Raw genomic sequence first — 23843 nt, forward strand, 5'->3', positions numbered from 1 at the left:
GCGGCGCCTCCTGCTTGTCTGGCGCCCCTGGCGAGTGCCATCCTGGCCAATGGGTAGATACGCCCCTGCCTGTTGGTGCTTTGGCTGTTTTATCGGTATTAAGAAACAAAATATTTAAAACCTTCCGAGTACAGTAGTTACAAATCTTCTTTTCACTTGAGTGAACATTCTGACCTATACATATGCACTCATTGACCAAGTCTCTCAACAATCATGACAGGTCATGAATGCCAATTTTTGGTGTTTATCCGGTCTACTAAAGCTTCTTTCATCCTGCATTTATGTGATTTATGAGATCATAATCAAAACACAATAGATAGAAGAATGTATATTTAGAAATGGCCTGTAGGGTGGGGTGAAAAGCAATTTTGAAATGATGTATTGTACTTAGTATTATTATTTTAGTTATTCCATATTCTACATTTTTGTTTGGTAAAAGAAGTAAAGCAGGCATGTCAGCACTGTTTCATCTCACAGGACTCTAGCTCTTAAGATAATCATTAGAACTCAAAGCAAAGAGGATTTAGTAATACAAAAAGGAAACGTAATGTCCTCTCCACTTATAGCTAGCATTGAGAATGCTGTTTTGTCTTGTTTTGTTTCATTTTATGTTTTACAATGGCTGTACTCATAAGCTAGTCTTGTGCTTAAAGGTTACAGCAGCCAGTACCAACTGCTTGGCAGTCTCATTCATGCAACACATTAAGGCTTACTGTTTATATTACATACACTTCCAAAATGTTTGTTAACTACATTATTATCCCACTGGACCACAGTTTTGTTGCAAATGTTGATAATGAATATAAAACTTGATATGCAACTTGGGAGCAAGCATATAAAATATTTCTACATATCTAAAATTCTACGGAAAAATGTAATGGTTCATGATTACTGCTTCTAAATTTGTAATACTTTTACATAAGGTCATTAAGGTGTCTCATAGGGTAAAAACTATAACCGGAGGTGGTAGAAGATAAGGAGTGTCTGGCTCCTGCTATTATGGATAAACATGAACTTGCATCTCTGTAGCCACAAAAACCACAAATTCCTTTTAAATTCGCTAGAGAACTGTGAATAGCATGGAGACTTTATGGGGGATGTCAATAAAGCTTGTTATTAGAGATGTGCAGGAAATGTGTGATGCCGGTGTTACTGTAACTAGCTGATATGTGACATTTTCCTGCACACCTCTAATGGCAGTGTTCTCCCAAGCGTTAAATTACGTGTAATCTGCCCGGCAGCCAAGACCTCCTGACGCCCGGGAGCTCCTACCGCCACTGTGTTCCCTGCTGGATCGCCCGGCACCCTCTCCAATGTTGACATGTTTCTGGCAGAGAGGGATGCTGGACAAAGATCCGGATGTGACATTGGCTTCAGTCACAGTCGCGCTCCATCCGGGGACGTGCACACTGTGACGTTGATGGAGGGCAGAGATCCCTCCCACTGCTTAACAGGAAGAGGTGCACTGTCTGAGTGGAACAGATGCCTGAGCATATTGAAGAGACATTGGCCCTCATTCCGAGTTTATAGCTCGCTAGCTGCTTTTAGCAGCAGTGCAAACGTTAAGCCGCCACCCTCTGGGAGTGTATCTTAGCTTAGCAGAAGTGCGAATGAAAGATTAGCAGAACTGCTCGGGAAAAATGTAATGCCGATTCAGAGTAGCTCCAAACCTACTCCTACCTTGCGATCACTGCAGTTTGTTTAGTTCCTGCTTTGACGTCACAAACACGCCCTGTGTTCGGCCAGCCACTCCCCCATTTCTCCTGGCACGCCTGCGTTTTTACCCGACACGCCTGCGTTTTTATGCACACTCCCGGAAAACGCTCAGTTACCTCCCAGAAACGCCCTTTTCTTGTCAACCACTCCCCGATCAGCCATGCGACTGAAATGAGTCGCTGGAGATTGTGTAAAACAGCATAGTTTTATGTGAAAGAACGTTGCGCGTGCGCACGGCGGCCCATACGTATGCGCAGAAGTGACGCTTTTTTACCTAATCGCTGCGCTGTGACCGAAAGCAGCTAGCGATCAACTCGGAATGAGGGCCATTGAGGCAGATGTATTAAGCCTGGAGAAATGATAAAGCAGTGATAAGTGCAAGGTGATAACACACCAGCCAATCAGCTCCAATATGCAAATTGACAGGAGCTGACTGGCTGGTGTGTTATCACCTTGCACATATCACTGGATTATCACTTCTCCAGGCTTAATACATCTGCCCCTCTGTTCTGTATATCACTGTCTTGGGTCAGGAGCTGTAAAAACTTGTGGAGCTAACAAGTGGGGGGCAAAGACTTGTTTTAGTATCTGAGAGCTGTGTGTGGGTGCAATTAGTATTCTGAAAAGCTATTTAAAAAATCAGTTTTGCCAGCATGTGGGGGCAAAGAGCTCTGCTGTTTAAATATATGGGAGCTGTTTGTGGGGGCAGTCAGTATTCTGAAAAGCTGTTTAAAAAAACAATTGTGCCAACAAGTGTAGGCCCTTATCTTAAAGCTAATTTAAACATTTTATTTATTGTGCAGGCTCCTACCCGGCAACTTCTTGATGCCACTCGGCTGGAAAAAATTTCTGGGGAGAACACTGAATCTGTGTTCACTCAACTCATAACACCTCCTACTTACTATTTTGAATGACAAAATATTGTGTGTAGCACAAATAGAATAATAAAAGGAGAAGATAAAAGGATACTTTATAAACTTATTGTTTCTGCTTACTTATGCGTTAAGTACGATACAAGGCTTTTTCCTTAACAGCTTTTCTTTACTACAGTATGTTATACAAATTTTTCAGTATGTAAAAGTTCAATGTGCTATTCAAAATGTTATTTGCTATAGTGTTGTAATGCACATTCTGTTATAAATAACAAACATAACTATTAAGAGCCCTACACACGGTGCGATTCTGCTTATGTGGCTGATTTGCACTGTGATTTCCGTTGAACTTCCTGGAACCTAGAACCAACAATATTGACTATACACACAGTGCTATTTTGGCTATGTACAGTATGATTTTAACTATGGCCAATTTTGACTATACTGTGTACTAGATTGTACATTTTCTAGTCAAAATTGACCTGCCTGCACAGTCTATTTTTTCTTGCGATAACGACCCAGCGGGAGTGTGCATTGACATCGCAAGGTTTATACACACGGTGCGATATGCACTATGTTTTATATCGCACTGTGTGTATGCAGCTTTTCACTCTCAATAAGTGTATTGTGTAAAAATATATTCCACATACCATTTTGTATGCAGATACAGCCACGGTCGCACACAGAATATTGGCATGCCGCATACATAAGCTGCTTGCTTGTCCTGTTCACATCAATTTCCAAATAAGATACATTTTTATGGATACGCCCCTATCCCAGCAGTTGTACAAGTCCTCCAACAGACCCGATCAAAAGCCCTGGCTCTCCAGAATGCCATTCAGTCTCTACTGCATTCAGGGGTTGTAATACCTGTACCTTCAGTACATTGAGGGAAGGGTTTTTACAACATCTAATCCTCTCCCCGTGGAATGGACAACATTATCTGATAAGGTCCTAGATGATGGTCCTTTCCGAAAGTTTGCATGTCCCTCTTCTGTTGGTTGCAGACATCTCACTTGGACAAGGGTCGCCCCTTCTGGATTCCAGATTGGATGCCCCTCACCACAGATGCCAGCCTACGCAGGTGGGACACAGTAACCAGTCAGCACTCCTTTCGGGGCCATTGGACTCCCACAAAGAGTTGACTGCCAATCAACATCCGGGAGCTTCGAGCTGTATACAGAGCGCTCACTCCAGGGCAGACCTGTCTATGACCAGTCTGAAAATGCTACTGCAGTAGCCTACTTCAATTATTAGGAGGGCACTCAGTTTGTTGGCAATTAGTGAAGTAGCACACATTCTCAGATCGGCTGATTGTCATCTTCCAGCCATCCCAGTGGTGTTCATCCCGGGAATCCTCAACTGAGAGGAAGACTTCAGCCGTCGTGACATACATGCCAGAGAGTGGGCTCTACACCCAACTTCTGGTGGACAAATGGGGCCTACCGGGTATTTACAGTACATCATGGACTTACGACACAACCACAAAGTTCCCGTAAACGGGTCCAGGATAAGTGACACACCCCCACCCCCCCAAGTACCCTTTGTGGATGCTCTGGCAGTGAAGAGGACCTTCCAGCTGGTCACCACTTCCCTCCAGTCTCCCTCCTCCCCAAGGTTTCTTTGCATATTTAAGCAGGAAGGAGGCATCGTGCAGTTGATAGCTCCGGCCTGGACAAGGTGCCATTGGTTCACTGATCTACAAAATCTCTCCATAGACACTCCCTTTCCATTTCCTCTATGACCAGACCTGTTATCTCAAGGACCCTGTCTGCACCTGGCCCTAGCTCGGGTGTCTTTGACAGCATGGCTTGTGAGTCATACCTCCTAGGATCCAAGGGTTTCTCCCGCTCTGGGATTCAAACAGTCCTCAAGGCACGGAAACTTGCCTCAACCTACATCTATTCCAGAGTTTGGCACACTTCCAGTGATGCAAAGACACGACTCAGCTTTGTCAATCTGGTTCCAGCAAAGAATCACTTCCCTGCCTCCTTCAGGGAGTCCTTCACATTCAGTCTCCGTTTGTTTTCCGGTGGCTCCATGGGATTTGTCTTTGGTTCTCTAGGCTCTACAGGAGCCCCCATTTTAACCTGTGGACTCAGTGGACTTCAAGTGGCTGATAGCGTAAATGCCCGACAGATATCGGATTTAGGGGAGCTCTCCTGTCGCTCCCCCTTTCTGAACTTTCATCCGGACAGGGCTGTTCTACGTACCCAGGTCTGCTACCTGCCCAACGTGGTATCCAGATTCCATCTTAGCGAAGAAATTGTGGTTTCGGCCTTCTACTCCCTGAAACTCTCGGAGAGGGCCGCCTCATTGGATGTGGTCCGTGCTCTTCGGATTTACCTGGATCATACCAGCTCCATCAGGAAAACGGATTCCCTCTTTGCCCTTTATGGGTTCCACAAGAGGGGCTGGCCAGCTAACAAAAATCTCACAGGCTTATACACAGGCTGACCTCCCTCTGACTGATACAGTCTGTGCACATTCTACTCGCTCTGTGGGTCTGTGGGCAGTCGGCCATGGCACTTCTGCTGAACAACTGTGCAAGGCGGCCACGTGGTGTTCTGTCCACACCTTTCTTAAGGGCCCCATATACTAGTACGATTTTACACGATTTCATACAATTCCGATATATCCACCTGATATATTGTATGAAATTGTGTACAATCGTATGTGTTTTAGATCGTATCCAATCTGATGCGCGTCCCCGTGGCTGTCGGATAGGATCCCCTAGGTCGTTGGCGCTGCACTAATGATATATCTGAATCGGATGAAAAAAAGTGTGTTTTTTGTGCATGTGATATATCGCATGCGATGTATCACAGGGAAGTTTGACTGGCATTCTCAAGACACTCCCAGCCCCCGTAGCCCTCTATCCAGCCCATCAGATATATCTCATGATACAGCTGTTTTCCGTACGATATATTGCATGCGATGTATAGCGGCTTCATCAATCGCAAGCGATATATCTTATGCAAAAATAGCACAAAAGTACCAAATCATATGGAATCACTCCCGGGAAAGTCCTGGGGGAGGTTCAAGGGAAATTACATCCAACTTCAGCCTCAGACATATCCTTGTAGTGTATGGGGCCCTTTAGATCTATGCCTTTGATACCTTTGCCTCTCTGGATGCTTCCTTTTGGTGCCAGATTCTTCTCTCTGCTCAGGAGCGACCCCTCCATTAAGAAAACTGCTGTGGGACATCTCCAATGTCATCCATGTGGATGCCTATGGACCCTGAAGAAGAAAATAAGAGTTATGGTAGACTTACGATAGTTAACTCTTTCTTCGAGGTCCATAGGATCCACAGAATGCCCACCCTGACGCACCTTGCTTCTATGGGTTTTTCCTCCTGGTCACCGGTTCCCATCTCTATTGTGTGTGAGAGTGTTTCTTGTGTGTACCAGTCTTCCTTCTCTCCTATCCTGCTTTTGCCTTGGGCTTGTCCACCAAACTGGCTAAACCTTTCCGGGGGCGAGGTATAGGGGAGGAGGGATCGGAGCATCCTGGGATCTCAAAAGTTTTAACTGTTAGGTACCCGGTCCTCTCCAACCACCTACACCTCAATGTCATCCCTGTATATCCTATGGACCTCGAAGAAAAAGCGTTAACTATGGTAATTCTACCATAACTCTTAAGGTATGTACACACTGTGCGATATTACCTTACAATTTTGACTGTATAGTCAAAATCGCAAGGAAAGTTAGTGCAAATCGCAAGGTGTTAGCTAACTTGCGATACCGATGTGCGGTCCCGCAGTTTAGCTAGACTGTGCAGGCAAGTATAGTCAAAATTGTCATTCAAAATCGCACATAGCCAATATCGCATAGCCAAATCTCACCGTGTGTATGCAGCACTCTTTTTTTATTTTATTTTTTTTATTTTTTATTGGTTTCTGAAGTGAGTACCATGGAAACCGCAGAGAATAATGTATAATGAAAAATTGTCAGATTTAAGTTAAACTTAGGAAAGCTGGCACTTAAACAAAAGTGTGTATATGTGTATGTATGTGTATATATATATATATATATATATATATACATATATATATACATATCCAAGATCAGCCGGAATTGGACGTTTGCCAGTGTCCAATTCCGGCTGATCTTGGAAACTAAGCAGTGTTTAGTGAGGACCATACAAAACAACACCTCCAGCAATTGAATCAGAGGGCGCTCTCAATCACTTTAACTAGTTACCAACTAAAATGGACCAAATAATGATGGCGTTTGGGCAATATTTTCCTTTTAATAAATTGTTTAATCTAGACAGAGGTAACCCTTTTTCACAATTACAGATCACTGTGTCACATGTACAATAGTGTAGGGTTTCTTTTCACTCTGTCTTCAACTTTGACGCGTTTCGTCCTTCGTGGACTTCTTCAGAGGGATGGTCAATATAGCAAAAAAGTCAGTCCATGAAGCAACCATATGTAAATTCAAATGGGTTGAAACACTCTAAAGTTCAGAAATATTGAACACTTTAGACTATATTAGCAAAGGACCTCTTTCCAAAACCATGCTGGTCCAAATGATCAACAGATAAATATCCCACTTCGGGTGAGCCTCAAAATAGTGATGTGTAAGAAAAATAAGCCAACAGATACAGCAGTAGTTCCTGTGTGCTCTCCCAGTGGGCAATATTTGCCTTTAATAAATTGTTTAAACGCCATAATTATTTGGTCCATTTTAGTTGGTAACTAGTTAAAGTGATTGAGAGTGCCCTCTGATTCAATTGCTGGAGGTGTGTGTGTGTGTGTGTGTGTGTGTGTGTGTGTGTGTGTGTGTGTATATATATATATATATATATATATATATATATAGATAGATAGATAGATAGATATAGATATATAATGTCCACTGTTGCTGCGAAAGCAGAACTGCACGTCACTCCATTAAAATGAAAAAAAGCCTTTAATGAGCTTCTGAGTTCAAAACATCACGTCATGCTGTCTTGTGCTGTATCAGTCCAGTGGTGGGGTCTTGTGCTGTATCAGTCCAGTGGTGGTGTCCTGTGCTGCCATCAGTTCAGTGCTGCTGTATAAGTCCAGTCCAGTGGTGCTGTCTTGTGCTGCACAGTGCATAGATAGATCCAATTAAGTAAGGTAACGCTTAGGAATCTTAACTGGTTTAGCAGGAGGTCTCTGGGGAAAGACCCAACGCGTTTCGTCTTTCAGACTTCTTATATATACGGATATTCTGCTTACCAGCTGTAGAGATCAGTAAAGCCTATCACATAGATTCACGCAAATGTGGAGACTAGAGGACTTCCTGACCACCATTTGACCGAGGCTGATGCCAGAGAGGATGATATTTCCTATGTGATATGCTTTATTGATCTTTCCATCTGGCACGCAGAATATCCTTATGTGTGCTGTTTGTGCACGCTGAGAGTGTATAAATGATTACACTATCAGGCGCTTGTTCTGTCTTCATTGATTCCACATAGATATATGTACATATTACACACACGTTATTTTTGTATTTATTGTAGACTTTGGCATACATTTATTATTTTTGACTGGAAGTTAGTGAGCAACACACTTATAAAAAAAAAACCACTGCTAAACAGAGAATTATTTCTTAGTTACAGGATGAGGAAAGGAGGCGGCAGCAACAGTTGGAAGAGATTCGGAAACGAGAAGCTGATGATCGCATGAAGCAAGAAGATGATCGCCGCCATCAAGAGGAGGAGCGGACAAAACGAGAAGCTGAAGAAAAGGTCTAAATTTTGTTGCAAACACATATTACATTTTCAAACCAGCTGTGTGAGTGGGTGTGGTAAAATTATATTTACTGTGATTTTGACTGTACTGTGCATTGGAAAGCACACTGCCTCTATTTTTGATTAGTCATTTCAGAGGAATATTTAAGTAATAATGTCACAGAGTTGGCCTTACATTAGTTGGTGTTACTGACTCAAGGTTACTTTGTCCTAGTGTGCCATTGTTTTTCCTTTATACTGTGTATGAGCCTAGTCCCAAAGCTGGGGACATATTCTGACATCCGCGAGGAATGATTGGATTGGGATGATGGAAGAATCGAATGAAGAGAATAGTTAGACCATCATAATTCCCTAATTGTGCTTACAGCCTCTGCAGACATAACAAAACAATATGCATCTTCCAATACTATGGTTAAGAAAGTAAAATAATTGAGAGTAAGTGCCTTTATCCTCTAGCGACATATACTTGGTGACCCTCTTCAAAAGTTTTTAAAAGTGACAAAGGGGTCATTCAGGCTCACAGCGCTGTTTGCCGGTGGTGGCAAAATGCGCATGCACAGCGGCTGTGCAGGCCTAAACATTGCGATGGATGCGACCGCAATTGCATTCAGAAGTAAAATAAAAATAAATTAACATACTCTACCAGTGCAGTGCAGTGGAGTGTAGTGGTAAAAGATGAATGCATAACTGAATTATAAACTTAAATTTTCATTTTTATTCCTTTTCCCAGTGTGAATTTGAGCCCTTAAAGCTTTGATGGTAAAAACTACTTTTGACAGCAGTTAGTGGAAGACTGTTGAAAGGGTAGGAAGGCATGTGATTGGCTTTGAGTGGTTTGCAACTTCTTTCGATGTAACTCATGAGCTGTGCAGCATAAAGTGTTTGTAACCTGAATCATGATGAGCAATAAGGTATTTATTTATTTTATCTCTCTTAGCCAGTGCAAATGAGAGGGTTACCCAGTCTGCCTGTGAGGTATGAGAAAAATAACAAAGATTGAGCTATTCCGTATGTAGCAGCACCCATATGAACTCGCTCTGCTGAACATCTTGTTATTTTTTAGCCAGCAAGAGATAACTTAGGTGCCCTAAAGTGTTGCTTGCTTACTATGTCGTGTTAGGTAGCCAATAGTCCAAAGAGCTTTTAGCTTTCTGGACTCTTTCATAGTTCCAGGGGGTTATTAGGTGAAAGTAACTAGCAGAAGAATCACTGAGAGTAGTATTTCAAATCATGTCTTTAATTATCCTGGCATTGAACAAGTTCATTATAAGGTGTAGAAGGAATACATTAGTACAATAGTAGTAGCAGTCCTGCGAGGATAAGATAAATATGTAGGTAAATAAGGCCAGTAGAATATGTATAATAAAAGATTGTTAACCATGTCTGACCAATTAAAACGTACATAGTATAGAAGGGTTCAGTATGCTATCTCGACAGACGGAATGCCGGCTGTCAGAATACAGACACTGGCATCATGATAGTTGAAATCCGGACAAGGGGGTGTGGAGTGGGGGGTAAGACTGCCTCCCCCCCCTCCCTTAACCCCTAACCCTCCCTTTCCATAGCCTAACCCTGTCCCTAACCTTCTCCTGGTGATGCCTAAACCCAACCCCCTCTCCCCCATGCCCCCTCCTGCTTTTAGTGCCAAAACCTAACCTCTCCCTTGATGGTGCCTGTCCCTAACCTCACCCTCCCACCCCTGCAGCGTAACCCTAACCACCACCCCCCAGCCTAACCCTAGCCCACTGGGTGGTTCCTAAACCTAACCCACCACCCCTTGCCTTAAGTCCCCAGCTATACTTATGGTCGGGATGCTAGCATCTGCCTCCTGATCCTGATTGGATTCCGTCGTTGGCATTCAGTTTGCCGGGATCCCGACAGCCGGCATCTTAACCACATCCCATATAGAATTCATGTCATGTGAAGCCCAGCAAGTAGACTTATGAAAATAAATGCTACACAGTGAAGTGCACACAGTCGGTTTTAAAAGCACTTGGCAGAGTTGAACAAGCATTTGGGACAAGATTATACACCTTGCCCTTTTATGCTTCTTATTTCTTAAATCTCATTTTGAAATACTTATCATTCATGTTCTCTAACTCTGTCTTGCCTTGTCTTTTTTTCTGCTAACCACTCTTTACTTTTTTATTATTTTATTTTACTTATAACCATTTCACATCGCACAAATAACCCGGTATCGACACGGCATATTGCAGTGTCGAAACGGGTCAGTGTGCGATGTGAAAGCACTTGCGCCGAATTAGCGGGTCGCCTGACCCGGTAATTCAACCCGGTATAAAAGAAGGATTATACCCGGGTTGAATACCGGGTCAGGCGCAGTGTGAATGGGAGCCGCGTCGATGCGACACGGCTCCCATTCACAGCATAGGGAGAGACGGCGCAGGAGATGAGCTTATCTCCCAGCGCCGCCTCCACCCACGCCCCTGCTGCTGCTGCCCCGGGTCGGAAAGCCACCATAGCAGAGCAATGCCGGATCCCACCCGGTAAGGACACGCTTCTCTTACCGGGTGGAATCTGGCATTTGCGATCTGAAAGCGGTATTACTGTACTGTACCCCTATGACTTATCATTTGCTGCTTCCCACGTAAGGAATACCTATCCGCAATATGTGGTCAGAATTTGTTAAGCCTTCAAATCTTTAAGCTTCCTATTTGTGCCAATTAGGGGGGTGGGGGGGTCTCGCATGTACCCTCAAAGCCACCTATGTTGTGAAGTCCCAACTTCCTCTTAATTGGCGTAGTAATAAGCCCGACCACAAGGGAGGTGCCCAGGTCCCCTGCAGTGCCAATTGCCTCTTGTACACCTATGTTTCCTGAGAAGCATTGCTTTACCATTAACAGCTAGGTTCCAAGATAGAAATCAAACCGCTCACACCACGAGGTCCATAGAGATTACATCATAATGTATCAGGAGATGCAAAACTGCAACCCCAACTGTTTTCCACCCCCATCAATAACCATCGCAATACCACCCCTTGGTTCATATCTGACCATCACTCACACACCTGGTTTTGCTTGTAATTGATTGCTGCTTTAAAAATATGGGCATTCTTCCACAAACTCCTGTACCTCCGGCTTCTGGCACCCTATTACATTTACTCCAATGTCTTTTTGACAACCACAAGACAAAGAGAATGCTGTCAAAAATGGACTTAAAAAAATTACTTGCTACCAAAAAGCAAACTGCTCCAACTAAAATAACAATTACTAATTTGCCAGTTTATGTCAGTTAGACAAAATATATTTATAAAACACTCCCAACATATCAAAAAGCCTGTAATAAAACATATTAAGCAGTGTGCTTGTGAGTTTAAGGCACCAATGCCAAGATAATAACTAACTAAATAATAACAAAGCCTAGTAATAATGACCCACTAAACCAATTCGTTCCTTAGAACTATCAAATTGGATTCGTCATAGCAATTCACATGATTAGACAAGAAAAACATAATCACAGCAGATGCAACAACAGGAAGGCAAATAACAAACAAGCTACAGGCATAGGTTTACTAACAACATCCAGCAAAATATTATCAATTATACACTTAAGACTATTAAAAGCACAAGAAAGCAACTGCAGAGACCAACAAGTTGGATTTAAGCCCAGTAGAGGAATCAATGACAGTATTTTTGCTATCAGTCAAATACTCGAATCACGTCTATAATCAAAGAAATAACTTTTCTTCTGGCGTCTAGTAGGGGGCACAGGGAACAGTAGGTAATGCCTGGAGAGGAATGATCTGGGCAACAAACGGTTACAAAATAGTTCCCCGCATGCTTAGCTCCGTTCCATTATACTCAGCCACCGGCCATCCAGTTTAAGTTTGGTGCAGGGGGTGTTGCTCTTAAGTAACGTAACGCTCAGGTTACTTTTTAATTATTTTTCTTTTTTACTTTACATATATGAGCGCTCCTATACATTCGAACACCGGTTACCGGGTCGGTGACTTCCATTGCGGGATTCCGGAACGGAGGGCATTGCTTCCGGACTTCCTGCCGCAGCTGCAGCCAGAAGCAGGGACAGGTAAGAGTGACTCCCTGCAGGCAGGGAGCTGTGCAATCACGGCTGTTCAGCGCTGGTGCAGGAAAATAACAGCGGTGTGGCGACAGGCTCGTCTGTCCGTACACTGAACCACCAGGGTATTTTTAGTGTTAACAGGACACAGCCGCAGCAATGACTATGTTGGTCCCTGGCGGTTTTTTCTCCTAATGGGGGAGATAGGCTCGTCCTGTTGGCCCCTCCTCCAACCCTGAGCCTGCTTCCAACTTAGTTGATAGCCCGTCTCGGGTTTTTCTCCACCTTCCTCCCTGCCTCCAGAATGCTGGGAAGCAATTAGAGCACTTTGCTGCCTCAGAATTGCACAGGGAAAGAAGCTTAGCTCTTGTCGCCTTCATACCTTGCTCTCTGCAACCTTTTTTTTGCACAGAACGCCTTCCTGCTAATACCTGGCTGGATTTTTTTAATATATCTGCCCACTTATAACTGAATTCTGTTTGCCTGAGTGCATTGTGGGGATATGTTACAGAGTGTCCTGTGATACCTATCCCTGTGGTGCCCCCTGAGCCTGGACTTCAGGTGTGGGCCCACATACCTGGTCACAATATTGACTGGATATAGCAGAATTTGGCTACTAACTATCCAAAAATACAGCTGCTAAGGAGGCCAACACTCCTGTACCACGGACTTGTAGAGTTTCTGTTAGAATTCTCTCTTCACAGGATCCTGACAACAATGGACTCTGTACCAGTTGTGCCCCCGCTACTCAGAGGGACACCCCTGTTGCTACGTCGTCCACCCAGGAACTGGCTTGGGATTCATTCTTAACACAGGTAATGTCACAGTTTGTTGACCAGCTTGCAGTCCCTCCATCTGTCCTTCAGGCTCATTTGTGGTCCCACATCCCAAATGGTCACGCTGGCTCAACGGGATCCGTGGATGCAGGCCTTTACACAATCTGTCTCTACCTCAGTCCAGCAGCTACTGGACAAGGAGAGGTCAGCGAAGCATGAGGCCCAGGACCTGTAGAAGAGTCAGATTAGACCCCGTGAGACAGAGTTCCTGTTTTTAATCGTCAAAAGAAGCTGTCTACTGAGTTTACTCCTGCACAGCTTGAGGGCCTCCTAGAAACAGCTTGGGCTCAGCCAACAAGAAAATTTCAGTTCTCCAAGCACATAACCTCCTTCTATCGGTTACCAGCTAAGGATAGAGCCAGGTGGAAGACCCCTCCCCCTGTAAGTGCCATATTGCTTTCCTTGTTCGGTCTTATTTTCTTCCACACCGGATTCCTCGTCACTTAAAGACCCTACTGATAGGAAATTGGAACATTTCCTAAAGTCAGGCTATACTAACGCAGGCACCATTAGTTGTCCAGCTTTGGCTTCTGCTTGGTTAGCTAAAGTAGTTAGTCTGTGAGCAGAAGATTTGGAAGAGGGTCTCTCTTCAAGATCTAACCATAAAGACATATTGTCCTTGGTAGCTCATCTTAAATCAGCAATTTCTTATCTCGGGGAAGCAGCAGTAGATTCAGAGATCTTCGTGTCTAAGGCCTCGACATCATTGGTGGCAGCTAGAAGGGCTCTTTGGCTATGCAGTTGGCGTGCAGACATTAATTTCAAAAGGGCGTTAGAAGCACTTCCTTACTCGAGAAACATACCTTTTGGACAAGAGTTAGACAAGATCGTCGCTCACTTGCTGCATCCAAAATGGCCTATACTCCCATCGGCAGTTCCTCCCAGGACTAGAACTAGTTTTCGCTCCTTCGTCTTCAAGGTAAAGTCAGAAGTCAGGCATCATCTAGATACAAAATACTGCAATTAGTACATCTAAGCCTCAGAATAAACAGGCCTAGGCTTCTAGAAAGCCCCCTTCCCAAGCTAGTCAACAAAACTACTGCCTGACAGGAAGGCCTCCATCCTGGGAGACCCAAGGGTGGGAGGCTGACTTCTGTCATTCGCCGAGGTTTTTGGTAAGCACCTTCTTACAGGGAGTCCTTAATCTACAGCCTCCATTTGTCCCACCGGTGACCCCTTGACACTTGTCTCTGGTTCTTCGGGTGCTGCAGTTGGCCTCATTTCAACCTGTAGAGTCAGTAGACATCCGGTGGGTCACCTTGAAAACTCTTTTCTTACTTGTCATTGTCTCAGTCTGTAGGGTTTTCGACTTGAGTGCCTTCTCCTTATCTTATTTTTCTTGCCAATTGGGGAGCTATCTGCACACAAGTGGGGTACTTGCCCAAGGTGGTGTCCAAGTTCCACATTAACCATGAAATTGTGGTTTCTACCTTCACTGCCCTTTCTACTACACTGGAGGAGGTTTCTCTGGATGTAGTTTGAGTTTTTTGGCTAGATGACTTCACCTTACCACTCGCCATGCATATTCTTTTGCCTCTCTTCCTTAACCTGCGGTAGTCACTGCTCAATCCTACAGGGCTGTTGGTTCCTCGTGGGCAGCTCAGCGTGGTGCTTCAGCTGAGCAACTTTGTTAATCGGCTACTTGGTCATCTGTCTGTATGTTCATTCGCTTTTATGTGTTTCATTCCTTTGCTTCCTTTGACGCGGCCTTCGGGGGGTACTGTCCTCAGTGCAGCTCAGCAGCGTCCCCGCTCATGAAGGGAGTGATTTGGGATGTCCCAGTGTTTCCTGTGCCCCCTAGTGGACGCAAGACGAAAAAGGGATTTATGGTCTAAACTTGTTAAATCCCTTTCTTCACATCAATAGGGGCACAGGGGGCCCACCCTGATGCACCTGGCTTGCAGGAGGTTTTCCTATGTGATTGTGTACGGGACACTCTTGTGTTTGTGTCTGCATGTATGCTATACTTACTTTTCATGTTCATCAATGCTGCTGTGGGCTTGCTACTTAACTGGGTGACTGGGGGCAGGGTAATCTGGAGAGGGAGCTGAGCATGCTGGGAAACACTTTGTGACTGTTTGGTGCCTAGATCACTCCAGGCATTACCCAATGTTTCCCGTGCCCACTATGGACGTGAAGAAAAGGATTTAACAAGGTACTTCTGAGTTATGTGTAGTGAGCTGTGGAGGCGGGCAGTAACTAGTTTAAAACAGGCTCCCACCCCTTCCACCAGACCCTCAGTCTTGTTTTTAGTGCCTTGGTGAAGGTACAGGTGAAACTCAGAAAATTGGAATATTGTGCAAAAGTTCATTTATTTCAGTAATTCAACTTAAACGGTGAAACTAATATATTATATAGATTCCTTACATGCAAAGTGAGATGTTTCAAGCCTTTACTTGTTATAAATTTGATGATTGTGGCTTACATCTTAAGATAACCCCAAATCCAAAATCTCAGAACATTAGAATATTACATAAAATCAATAAAAAAAAAAAAGGATTTTAAATACAGAAATGTCGGCCCTCTGAAAAGTATAATCATGCATATGTACTCAGTACTTGGTTTGGGCCCCTTTTGCATGAATTACTGCCTCAGTGCAGTGTGGCATGGATTCTATCAGCATGTGGCACTGTTAAGGTGTTATGGGAGAGCAGGATGCTTCAATAGCGGCCTTCAGCTCTTCTGCATTGTTCGGTCTCATGTCTCTCATCTTTCTCTTGGCAATAATGCCCCATAGATTCACTATGGGGTTCAGGTCAGGCGAGTTTGCTGGCCAATCCAGCACAGTAATCACACGGTCAATGAACCAGGTTTTGGTACTTTTGGCAGTGTGTGCAGGTGCCAAGTCCTGCTGGAAAATTAAGTCAGAATCTCCATAAAGCTTGTCTGCTGAAGGAAGCATAAAGTGCTCTAAAATGTCCTGGTAGACGGCTGCATTGACTTTGTACTTAATAAAGCACAGTGGACCAACACCAGCAGATAACATGGCTCCCCAAATCAACACTGGACTTCAATCATCTTGGATTGTGTGCCTCTCCATTCTACCTCCATACTCTGGGACCTTGATTTCCAAATGAGGTGCAAAATTTGCTCTCATCAGAAAAGAGTACTTTGGACCACTGAGCAACAGACCAGTTCTTTTTTTCTTGTCCGGAAAAGGACATTCAAAAGTGTGGGGGAGCTTCACAAGGAGTGGACTGAGGCTGGGGTTAGTGCATCAAGAGCCACCACACACATGGATCCTGGACAATGGGCTTCATCAGATGGTTCGCCTGAAAAAAAAAAACCCTTCTCCCGAAAACACACAGGTTCAGTGAAACCTGTGTGTTTTCGTGTGAAACAGCCCCATTTTCGGACGAAAACGGTCGGTCTCCGGTGTATTCTGCTTCGCCTGCCGGAGGCAGGTGAAACAAAATCTCAGATAAGTCGGCGCATGCCGCGGCTTATCGGGGCTAATTAGCTAGCCCCCAGCGGGACAATTAGCCCCTGTAATTTACCAGGGCTAAATGGATATCCCCCTTAGTCTCTGGCAAAACAGACAGAAAGCACTAACAGAGTGAGAGTTAGATACTAAGGAGGTTTGTTTGAACCCTATATCCTACTCTAAAGATGACATCTGGGAGAGTCACTAATCCTCAGAGGTCCCGATGTCTCTCCTCTACTCCAGGCACACATCTGGGGGGGAAGAGCCGCAGACAAGAAGGGTAAGAAATGTAAAGACCTTATTGCTTACTCACGTGGCAGCAAGCTGTGTGGTGTTTGACTACATACTACAAGCAAAACCAACAGACCGCTGGAGAAATGAAACTATCCGAAAACAATGCCAAGACCAACCCACAATTTAATCCTACAGTATATTAAAAGACAGCGCTTAAAGTTTGAACATGTCTGCAGAATGGAGCCTTAAAGAATACCATACCAGTGCTTAAATAAAACACGCCCGGATGGATGGAAAATAGCACATGATGTTCCATAGAAAACATGGCTAAACAATTATTAAGCTGACCTAAACTGATCCCAGTGGTGTGCGTTTATTATCGTTTCCCTGCCTTATATTCAATGGGAAATAAGGCCTCAGTGCTTGAGCCAAAAGTAAACACTGCTTACCTAGTCAATCGCTTCCAGGCCCTGCCGACCACCAACGCATGCAGTTAAAGCATTATGACAATGACAAGTCTATGGAGTCAATTGGCTTGGCCCTTGGATGATGATGATAATTTTTTTTTAAAAAGCTATGAGACTTTATTATTCATATCTCCCCTTGTTTAATATTCTGACTTTCAAGATGGCATGGAGAGCTCCCCATTAACATTATAGCATAGAACAGGGCTTAGTTGTATTGGACAATTAGTAGACTCGACTAATTATACCATTCAAGCACAGAAAAGGCTTTAAGTCCTTGCTCTTTTTATATGGAAATTATACAAGTCCAACACTATGCAAGTCTTGTGGCAAAGTATTTTGCGTCACATGACTGTCAAAATCCCTTTTCAACTGTAGAACATACTCAGTAACTGTGGAGAAAAAAACACCAATTAAACAATTGTGTACACTCCATAACTTAGAACTGTAACAAGCCTGTAAGTTCAACACCTCCTCAATAAGTATCATTAAAAGATCAGCCACAAACCTTATAACCATCTGTCTGTATAGAATTACCCTGACCATATCTGGGAGCAATATCCATAATAAGTCTTCTAGTCACTTTGCTTGATTATTAGCTAAGCAGCGTCCTTCTCTATTAGTAATAAAAAAAAAAAAAAGACCCATCAGAACAATCAAATAAAAAAGAAAAAAAGAAAACCGGCATAACAATAACAAGCAGTGATGTGCAATATATCCATGTACGAATGCATTCTAAAGATTATAAAGAAGTAATTATAATAGGGAACAGACCTAGGCTACAAAGTAAAGGACATCCGTGACAAATGGCATACTCCCATACCACTTGGTAGGGGAGGCCAAAGAGTCCCATGCAGGTACAGTAGGTATGGGAATTGGACAGTAACATGTTTTATTGACACACATCTATAAACACTCAGACAAAAAATAATCCCTATTTCTCTGACGTCCTAGTGGATGCTGGGAACTCCGAAAGGACCATGGGGAATAGCGGCTCCGCAGGAGACTGGGCACAACTAAAGAAAGCTTTTAGGTCACCTGGTGTGCACTGGCTCCTCCCACTATGACCCTCCTCCAAGCCTCAGTTAGATTTTGTGCCCGGCTGAGGTTGGATGCACACTAGGGGCTCTCCTGAGCTTCTAAAAAGAAAGTATATAATTAGGTTTTTTATTTTACAGTGAGACCTGCTGGCAACAGGCTCACTGCAGCGAGGGACTAAGGGGAGAAGAAGCGAACCTACCTGCTTGCAGCTAGCTTGGGCTTCTTAGGCTACTGGACACCATTAGCTCCAGAGGGATCGACCGCATGGAACTGGCCTTGGTGTTCGGTCCCGGAGCCGCGCCGCCGTCCCCCTTACAGAGCAAGAAGCAAGAAGAGGTCCGGAAAATCGGCGGCAGAAGACATCAGTCTTCACCAAGGTAGCGCACAGCACTGCAGCTGTGCGCCATTGCTCCTCATACACACTTCACACTCCGGTCACTGAGGGCCCTGAGCAGCAATAAAAACACCTTGGCTGGCAAAAATACCACAATATATAGCCCCAGAGGCTATATATGTGATAATTACCCCTGCCAGAATCCATAAAAAAGCGGGAGAATAGTCCGCGAAAAAGGGGCGGAGCGATCTTCTTCAGCACACTGGCGCCATTTCTCCCTCACAGCTCCGCTGGAAGGAAGCTCTCTGGCTCTCCCCTGCAGTCTACACTACAGAAAAGGGTAAAAAAGAGAGGGGGGGGCACTAAATTTAGGCGCAGTATATATAACAGCAGCTATAGGGGACATAATTCAGTTAGTCCCTGCATTATATAGCGCTCTGGTGTGTGCTGGCATACTCTCACTCTGTCTCCCCAAAGGGCTTTTGTGGGTCCTGTCCTCTGTTAGAGCATTCCCTGTGTGTGTGTGGTGTGTCGGTACGGCTGTGTCGACATGTTTGATGAGGATAATGATGTGGAGGCGGAGCAGATGCCTATAGAAGGGATGTCACCCCCTGCGGGGCAGACACCTGAGTGGATGGACTTATGGAAGGAATTGCGTGCACGTGTCGACTCCTTACACACAAAATTTGACGACATGCCAAATGCGGGACAGCCGGCTTCTCAGCTCGTGCCTGTCCAGGCGTCTCAAAGGCCATCGGGGGCTCTAAAACGCCCGCTACCTCAGATGGCAGACGCGGATGTCGACACGGATACTGACACCAGTGTCGACGACGATGAGTCTAGTCTAATGTCCACTAAGGCCATTCGTTGCATGATTGAAGCAATGAAAGAGGTGTTACAAATTTCTGATATAAACCCAGGTACCACTAAAAAGGGTATTATGTTTGGGGAGAAAAAACTACCCGTAGTTTTTCCCCCATCAGAAGAATTAAATGAAGTGTGTGAAGAAGCGTGGGCTTTCCCTGATAAAAGATTGGTAATCTCTAAGAAGTTACTAATGGCGTTCCCTTTCCCGCCAGAGGATAGGTCACGTTGGGAGACACCCCCTAGGGTGGATAAAGCGCTGACACGTTTGTCTAAAAAGGTGGCACTACCGTCTCCGGATACGGCCGCCCTCAAGGAACCTGCTGATAGAAAGCAGGAGGCGATCCTGAAGTCTGTATATACACATTCAGGCATTATACTTAGACCAGCTATTGCGTCAGCATGGATGTGCAGTGCTGCCGCTGCGTGGTCGGATTCCCTGTCAGAAAATATTGACACCCTAGACAGGGACACTATTCTGCTAACCATAGAGCATATAAAAGACTCAGTCTTATACATGAGAGATGCACAGAGGGAGATCTGCCGGCTGGCATCTAATAAGTGCATTGTCCATTTCTGCTAGGAGAGGCTTATGGACTCGCCAGTGGACAGGGGATGCAGATTCAAAAAGGCACATGGAAGTTTTGCCTTATAAGGGTGAGGAGTTATTTGGGGATGGTCTCTCGGACCTAGTTTCCACAGCAACTGCTGGGAAGTCAGCATTTTTACCCCATGTTCCCTCACAGCCTAAAAAGGCGCCGTTTTATCAGGTACAGTCCTTTCGGACTCAGAAAAACAGGCGTGGAAAAGGCGGGTCCTTTCTGTCCAGAGGCAGAGGTAGGGGAAAAAGGCTGCAACAAACAGCAGGTTCCCAGGAGCAAAAGTCCTCCCCCGCTTCTTCCAAGTCCGCCGCATGACGGTGGGGCTCCACAGGCGGAGCCAGGTACGGTGGGGGGCCGCCTCAAAAATTTCAGCGATCAGTGGGCTCGCTCACAGGTGGATCCCTGGATCCTGCAAATAGTATCTCAAGGGTACAAACTGGAATTCGAGGCGTCTCCACCCCACCGGTTCCTAAAATCTGCCTTGCCGATTACTCCTTCAGACAGGGAGGCTGTGCTAGCAGCAATTCACAAGCTGTATTCCCAGCAGGTGATAATCAAGGTGCCCCTACTTCAACAAGGACGGGGTTACTATTCCACACTGTTTGTGGTACCGAAACCGGACGGTTCGGTGTGACCCATTTTAAATTTGAAATCCTTGAACACATACATAAAAAAATCCAAGTTCAAGATGGAATCGCTCAGGGCGGTTATTGCAAGCCTGGACGAGGGGGATTACATGGTATCCCTGGACATCAAGGATGCTTACCTGCATGTCCCCATTTACTATCCTCACCAGGAGTACCTCAGATTTGTGGTACAGGATTGCCATTACCAATTCCAGACGCTGCCATTTGGACTCTCCACGGCACCGAGGGTGTTTACCAAGGTAATGGCGGAAATGATGATACTCCTTCGAAGAAAGGGAGTTTTAATTATCCCGTACTTGGACGATCTCCTAATAAAGGCGAGGTCCAAGGAGCAGTTGTTGGTGGGAGTAGCACTATCTCAGGAGGTGCTACACCAGCACGGTTGGATTCTGAATATTCCAAAATCACAGCTGGTTCCAACGACACGTCTACTGTTCCTGGGTATGATTCTGGATACAGTCCAGAAAAAAGTGTTTCTCCCGGAGGAGAAAGCCAAGGATCTGTCATCTCTAGTCAGAGACCTCCTGAAACCAAAACAGGTATCGGTGCATCACTGCACGCGGGTCCTGGGAAAGATGGTGGCTTCTTACGAAGCAATTCCTTTCGGCAGGTTCCATGCCAGAATCTTTCAGTGGGACCTGTTGGACCAATGGTCCGGATCGCATCTTCAGATGCATCGCCTAATAACCCTGTCTCCAAGAACCAGGGTGTCTCTGCTGTGGTGGCTGCAGAGTGCTCATCTTCTAGAGGGCCGCAGATTCGGCATACAGGACTGGGTCCTGGTGACCACGGATGCCAGCCTTCGAGGCTGGGGGGCAGTCACACAGGGAAGAAACTTCCAAGGACTATGGTCGAGTCAGGAGACTTCCCTACACATAAATATTCTGGAACTAAGGGCCATTTACAATGCCCTAAGTCAGGCAAAATCCCTGCTTCTACACCAGCCGGTACTGATCCAGTCAGACAACATCACGGCAGTCGCCCATGTAAATCGACAGGGCGGCACAAGAAGCAGGATGGCAATGGCAGAAGCCACAAGGATTCTCCGATGGGCGGAAAATCACGTACTAGCACTGTCAGCAGTGTTCATTCCGGGACTGGACAACTGGGAAGCAGACTTTCTCAGCAGGCACGACCTCCACCTGGGAGAGTGGGGACTTCATCCAGAAGTCTTCACGCTGATTGTAAATCGATGGGAACGGCCACAGGTGGACATGATGGCGTCCCGCCTAAACAAAAAACTAGAGAGATATTGCGCCAGGTCAAGGGACCCTCAGGCGATAGCTGTGGACGCTCTAGTGACACCGTGGGTGTACCAGTCAGTTTGTGTTCCCTCCTCTGCCTCTCATACCAAGGGTACTGAGAATAATAAGAAAACGAGGAGTAAGAACAATACTCATGGTTCCGGATTGGCCAAGACGAGCGTGGTACCCGGAACTTTAAGAGATGATCTCAGAGGACCCATGGCCTCTGCCGCTCAGACAGGACCTGCTGCAGCAGGGGCCCTGTCTGTTCCAAGACTTACCGCGGCTGCGTTTGACGGCATGGCGGTTGAACACCGGATCCTGAAGGAAAAGGGCATTCCGGAGGAAGTCATTCCTACGCTGATTAAAGCCAGGAAAAATGTAACTGCAAAGCATTATCACCGCATATGGCGGAAATATGTTGCTTGGTGTGAGGCCAAAAAGACCCCAACAGAGGAATTTCAACTAGGTCGATTTCTGCATTTCCTACAAGCAGGAGTGACTATGGGCCTGAAATTAGGCTCCATTAAGGTACAGATCTCGGCTCTGTCGATTTTCTTCCAGAAAGAACTAGCTTTACTACCTGAAGTTCAGACGTTTATGAAAGGAGTGCTGCATATTCAGCCCCCGTTTGTGCCTCCAGTGGCACCTTGGGATCTCAACGTGGTGTTGAGTTTCTTAAAATCACATTGGTTTGAGCCACTTAAAACCGTGGATCTAAAATATCTCACGTGGAAAGTGGTCATGTTATTGGCCTTGGCTTCAGCCAGGCGTGTGTCAGAATTGGCAGCTTTGTCATGTAAAAGCCCTAATCTGATTTTCCATATGGATAGGGCGGAATTGAGGACTTGTCCCCAGTTTCTCCCTAAGGTGGTATCAGCTTTTCACTTGAACCAACCTATTGTGGTGCCTGCGGCTACTAGGGACTTGGAGGATTCCAAGTTACTGGACGTAGTCAGGGCCTTGAAAATTTATATTTCCAGGACGGCTAGAGTCAGGAAAACTGACTCGCTATTTATCCTGTATGCACCCAACAAACTGGGTGCTCCTGCTTCTAAGCAGACTATTGCTCGCTGGATTTGTAGCACAATTCAGCTGGCGCATTCTGCGGCTGGACTGCCGCATCCTAAATCAGTAAAAGCCCATTCCACAAGGAAGGTGGGCTCATCTTGGGCGGCTGCCCGAGGGGTCTCGGCTTTACAACTTTGCCGAGCTGCTACTTGGTCAGGGGCAAACACGTTTGCAAAATTCTACAAATTTGATACCCTGGCTGAGGAGGACCTTGAGTTCTCTCATTCGGTGCTGCAGAGTCATCTGCACTCTCCCGCCCGTTTGGGAGCTTTGGTATAATCCCCATGGTCCTTTTGGAGTTCCCAGCATCCACTAGGACGTCAGAGAAAATAAGATTTTACTCACCGGTAAATCTATTTCTCGTAGTCCGTTGTGGATGCTGGGCGCCCATCCCAAGTGCGGATTGTCTGCAATACTTGTGCATAGTTATTGTTAACTAAAGGTTTATTGTTGAGCCATCTGTTGAGAGGCTCAGTTGTTTTCATACTGTTAAACTGGGTATAGTATCACGAGTTATACGGTGTGATTGGTGTGGCTGGTAGGAGTCTTACCCGGGATTCAAAATCCTTCCTTATTATGTCAGCTCGTCCGGGCACAGTGTCCTAACTGAGGCTTGGAGGAGGGTCATAGTGGGAGGAGCCAGTGCACACCAGGTTACCTAAAAGCTTTCTTTAGTTGTGCCCAGTCTCCTGCGGAGCCGCTATTCCCCATGGTCCTTTCGGAGTTCCCA

General features: G+C 45.3%; 1 protein-coding gene across 21 annotated transcripts in view; it reads left to right on the forward strand.

Annotated features, from left to right (window-relative positions):
• Positions 1 to 23843, forward strand: part of AFDN (afadin, adherens junction formation factor) — an 866421-nt gene that overhangs the window by 814350 nt on the left and 28228 nt on the right. For 17 of the 21 annotated variants that reach the window (XM_063917625.1, XM_063917611.1, XM_063917620.1 and 14 more), the window contains one exon: positions 8180 to 8314. In XM_063917625.1, the coding sequence (XP_063773695.1) occupies positions 8180 to 8314 (135 nt within the window). The remainder of the gene's footprint in view (positions 1 to 8179; positions 8315 to 23843) is intronic. The other 4 variants (XM_063917616.1, XM_063917623.1, XM_063917631.1 and 1 more) reach the window with 1 other exon arrangement.

This window comes from Pseudophryne corroboree, chromosome 4, assembly GCF_028390025.1.
Source record: "Pseudophryne corroboree isolate aPseCor3 chromosome 4, aPseCor3.hap2, whole genome shotgun sequence".
NCBI lineage: Eukaryota > Metazoa > Chordata > Amphibia > Anura > Myobatrachidae > Pseudophryne > Pseudophryne corroboree.